Source organism: Cucurbita moschata, unplaced genomic scaffold (genome assembly GCF_002738365.1).
Source record: "Cucurbita moschata cultivar Rifu unplaced genomic scaffold, Cmos_1.0 Cmo_Scf00013, whole genome shotgun sequence".
In the NCBI taxonomy this organism is placed as follows: Eukaryota; Viridiplantae; Streptophyta; class Magnoliopsida; order Cucurbitales; family Cucurbitaceae; genus Cucurbita; species Cucurbita moschata.
Genome location: NW_019268529.1, coordinates 2,955,323 through 2,960,236, shown reverse-complemented (window position 1 = coordinate 2,960,236; position 4,914 = coordinate 2,955,323). Strand labels below are relative to the sequence as shown.

General features: G+C 32.1%; 1 protein-coding gene across 1 annotated transcript; it reads right to left on the bottom strand.

Annotated features, from left to right (window-relative positions):
- Positions 1 to 1,728: 1,728 nt before the first annotated feature.
- LOC111451854 lies at positions 1,729 to 4,055 on the bottom strand. The gene is made up of 4 exons (XM_023092441.1): positions 3,830 to 4,055; positions 3,476 to 3,727; positions 2,718 to 2,933; positions 1,729 to 2,165 (listed from the first exon to the last, which is right to left on the bottom strand). The coding sequence occupies exons 1-4, from the start codon at positions 3,830 to 3,832 to the stop codon at positions 1,935 to 1,937; spliced, it is 702 nt and encodes a 233-aa protein (XP_022948209.1). The 5' UTR covers positions 3,833 to 4,055; the 3' UTR covers positions 1,729 to 1,934.
- Positions 4,056 to 4,914: the final 859 nt, after the last annotated feature.

Genomic DNA, 4,914 nt, shown 5'->3' with positions numbered 1-4,914 from the left:
TTTTTTTTTTTTTTTTTTTTTTTTTTTTTTTTTTTTTTTTTTTTTTTAATATTTTTAAGCCAAAAACTGACTTCATACTCGGACGAGTTCAATCGATATCTACTGTGGTTCTTCTCCAAAATTGTCTCCACAATTCTGTTACCAATTGTTTATGAACGAAAACCCATAATTAGTTCTCACAAACTCCGTCCAAATCTTCACGAAAATCCTTCGATTTCCCTTCCATTTTTCCCCATAAGTCATCCTAAAACATACCACATTCTTTTTCTCTTTCTCTCATCGATGGTCCAATCCAGTAAGTGTTCGTCGAAGGTGGAAGAGGCACGATCGACCGTAAAGAGCGAGACTGAATGTTAGAGAGGCCACAATCAGGTCTCGCTCTTTGCCCAAATGTTATTTTAAGTGGACGATAAAATTAAAATTAAAAATGAGATAGACCATAAATTTTATTTTTGTTAACGTAATAGTCACCAATTTCACAAGTCAAGCTCTACTCGATTATTCTATTCGAGTTTTTTTTCGAACAAATAAAGCTAGTAAAGATTTGAACCTCAAACACTATTTCTTCTTCAAAATCCACTTGAGTGCTCTTATGCTCGTTGTCCATGGATTTCCCCTGAATAAGACGTGTGAGGTGCCCTATGCATGTGGCCAAGCTATCATAAACATGATAGAACACTATTGAATATGTGGTACTTCGCATGCAACTTGCAACACACGAAACTTTCTCTTAGTATTCAACTTCCAGACGTTTAAAATTCTCACTATCTTTCAAGTGTTTCAACATTGTCTATCATTAAATTAATTATTAGGGCGTTTAAAAAATTCAATGATATGAAAAAACTCAATCAACCTAACCCAATTCATACCGTTTGAATTAGGTTACGAACATTTTTAAATCGTCAAACTTTATTTTAATTTTCAAAATTAAAAATAAGTTCACACAAGATCCACGAAAATTGGGCCAAAGTTGGTTTCACATTTATGAGTTTGGAAAGTACAATAATAACAATAATAATAATAATTGAGTATATAATGGAAAGAAAAAAGAATAAGCAGGCTACTGCTTTAGCAGGTCACCTTTGTAGTTGATAAATGTCTTTTTCTCCCTTTTATTAATACCGGTATTTACCGGTTGAGTTTGTATATTATGACGACATAATCACGTGTCACATCTACAGAGCATTCATATCCATCCACTTGCTTTCTCATTTTTCATATTTATTAATTAAAATAAGAGAAAATAGTACCATTTAATTTCACTTTATTAATACATAAAACAATCTTAAATTAAGCCTCAATTGGTTTATTATCCTGCAATTTATTTTTAAAATTGTATCCATTTAATTTCACTTTATTATTGCAATCAAATTATTATTTTTTTTAATTTTCAAAACTTAACTTAATTTTTAAAATTTAAGTAAAAAAAGAAAAAAAAATGATTAGGGAACGGAGTTTAAATAAAAAGGAAATAATTATGTTTTAAATTTTAAACATGTTTATTAGATAAATGTGAGTTAATTTAGCACAAAGAAAAATATAAATGGCTAAAGAAAGTAATTTAAATGTAATGCTACTTTAATTATTTCAATTAAATTCTTACAAATCAGATAAACATTTAACATTGAATATACACAACCATATCATTATTCTTTTATTTTGCCCACCTCTATTTTTCTCTCTTAATTTAATTTGTGTTTAATTATTAAATTACAATAAAAATACTTTTTTTTTTATTTTATGCACTCTACATCACAGAGCTGTAACTTTCACAGCAACGGCCTCCGTTGACCGTTGGAGGCCAAACTCCAAAGGCTCAGATGCTGCAAGGATAGAAATAATCTGGGTTTCTGTGTCGGTGGCTGTAGGGGGGTATTTTCGTCATTTTAAGTGTTTTAATTTAATGCTTTTCTTTTTTTTAAAAAAATAAATATTTAGAATTCTAAGAGGAGTCCTCCCATCGGAGACCTGTGTGGAATTCCCTTCCTTCTCTTGGCGGTTCTGTGAATCGCCGCCGTTGGCGGTGGAGTCGGCGGCGAGAAGCTTTGGATTTTTCTCCTAAGTCTTCCTCTGTTGCTCTTTGTAGTCTTTGATTTCTCTGTGTCAGAGCTTTCGTTTTCCACCACTTGGACCCTTTTGTCCAAACTCTTTGATGTGCCAATTAACTGTATTTACGACAAATAAATTCGGTTAAAATTGTCAAATGAATATAGTTCAATCGTTCCTAACTTTTTTTTCTTTTTTCTTACCTTCAACAACATAGAGTGGAATGAAGCCTAACGATCCAAATTCGAAAACGTTATTAATGTCTAGATTATCTACCTTGGTTAAAAGCTACTAAATATTTTAGTTTTAATACAAATTTTTATAATTAAATTTATTTTTCATTAATTTGAACTACTTAATTAATGTTTTGATTACACTTTGATTTTGATATCAGTTTATATTTTTATTATATCTATATAGATTTACAAGTTTTTTACTTCGTAGGGATCGGATCAAAGATTCATATCCTCCCCATTATTAAACTAGAAGAAAAATCATACCATTTTTTAACAATTATGAACAGGAGTAGAACAAGTTAAAATGTGGCATATAGAATTATAAGATTGAAGAGGATGTTTAGATTTCAGAAATGAGGAGCATAAAGAGAGATGATTTTGCAGAGTAGATGAACCATAACTTGCAATAAAATAAGGAAAGGTGGGAAGAAAAACCTTGCAACCAAGAGAGCAGAAATGGAAAGAATCAAGGAGGGCACGGCGGCAGACATGGCAGGTATTGGTGAGAGCTTTGGCAGGGCGTGGCTGAGGGCGCTCGTTCAAGAACACAATCCTGGCACTGTTAATGATGTAAGTCTGAACTCCTGTTATGTCCACAAATCTCTGTATCTCAGACACTCTTATCACATCATGGTAGGATGATCTTCTTATCTATATATAATACATATGATTCTATTTTAGCTCATATTAGAACAACATTAACAAAATGACCAAAGTTCTAACTCAATATACTTGTTAGATCCAATTTGATTTCCAAATGAAAACTTAAACGTGTTTTTTACGAGACTTTGAAGTTGTTTGGTCTCCTGAAAACATTTTTTATTTTTTACTTTTTGCCTCACAATCAAAAGTAATTTTCTAAAATCTACCAACCATACCAAACTTGGCTTTTAGCATTTGAAAGGGAAAAATAAAACAATAAAAATAGCGAAATAAAGATAAAGATAGAGAGAGTCTTCACAGTTTATATAGTTATGATTTGGCATCTTGTTGCTTTTAGTAGGTAACAAACAGTAATTTCCAAATTAGCTTCATCCAAAAATTAAGAAAACTAAATGAGTATTTCCAATAATTAGAAGTTTAAACATAAATTTCAGCCAATCCAATAATGAAGAAGTTCTTCATGATGACGAAGATGAACAGAATTCGATCGAAGAATCAAAGAATCTACAGAAAAGAACAGGAAGTAGTACCTGAATGGCTCTGTGATCTTTATGAGAATTAAGGCAGAGCGAACAGAGAGCTCCGTTCATGCAATCCAAGCAATACATATTGCATTCGCTTTTGTGCGAATCGGCGTGGTGATTGCATTGGACGAAGAAGCTCGTGCTGAGAAGAGGTTCCAGCCATGGCGGCCATTCGATTTCTCCTTCTCCTTCTCCTTCTTCTTCTTCTTCTTCCTCTTCTCCTTTCTCCTCGTTCTCACCGTCTTCACCGATTCGCTCCTAATTCAACACAGAACCACAAGAAATTTCAGATAAGGAAACAGAAAGAGCGGAATCGATCAGAGAATCTGAAAACAGAATCGATTTCAATCGAATGCTCACCATGATTTTTCTCGATTGCGGCTGGATTTTTCAAGTCGATCACATCTACCGCCGGTTGAACTGCGGCCGTCAGCAAATCGGAGATTGGAGGTTGTTTTCTGGCTATCCGATCACTTTTTCTCTCTGTGGAATTTTTCTGGGAGAAAGTGAGAGAGAATATGGAGAAGAGAAAAAGGTAGGGCTATGGAGAAAAATGCCTTACAGCTTTGGTTGGTGCTGCCGAATCTCCCTCTCTCTTTTTGCTTAAAAGCCTAAACCCGAACCTCACTCCGACCCCAAACCAAAACGGGACCCGTTTACTTCAAGCAACTCGCCACTATTTATTTATTTATTTATTTTTCATCAAAATTAGAAGAATTCGTATAACTAAGATTTTTTTTTTTAATTTTTTTAAAATCGAAAATTGATTTAATTCGTCGGTTGACATTTTTTTTGTCAGGTCAACCAACCAATCCCGAGTGTTACAACTCAATCAAATCTTACATTACTTTTTAAAAAATTAAAAATAATGCTGTGACTTTTAAATATTTGATATTTGAATTTTATAAAATTTTAGTTGTTAAATTAACTGTGTGGTTGATAAATAGAATTTTTTAAATAATTAAAAAAAAACAACCCGACAACTTAACTCAATCCAACTCGAAAATAGAGGGTTGATTTGGGTTAGAAATTTTATTTCGGTTGTGTGTAACCCGACCATTTCCAACCCAACCTATATACATCCTAATCAAAGTTCTAGTAAATCATTATGTTATAGAATTTTATTAAAAACATATCAAAATTATCACTCGCCAGAATAACCTAAGGAGGTGATTTAATTAGCTTACTTCTCAACTAAGAAACATTAATATTTTGGAGGACGTGTTCAAGTTAATCCCATTTAAGTATAATTAACTAAATAAAACGTTATTATCTTGATTGATTGGAAATCACTTTATAATTTTATAATCATTTTTAAATTGGTTTACGAGAATGATTATTAATGAATAACATTTTTTTTTTGTTACCGAACACTACGCTTTTTTAGGAAAAAAAAACATTTTTAGTCCTTCATAATCCTCGTATAGTTAATCTAATTATAAATT

Bases quoted from the DNA above. Each gene is read 5' to 3' on its own strand.
- LOC111451854 (XM_023092441.1), bottom strand. The intron at 2,934-3,475 runs GTACTACTTCCT...TATTATATATAG, and splicing joins AAGATCACAGAGCCATTCAG to ATAAGAAGATCATCCTACCA. The intron at 2,166-2,717 runs GTTTTTCTTCCC...TCGTAAATACAG, and splicing joins TCTGCTCTCTTGGTTGCAAG to TTAATTGGCACATCAAAGAG.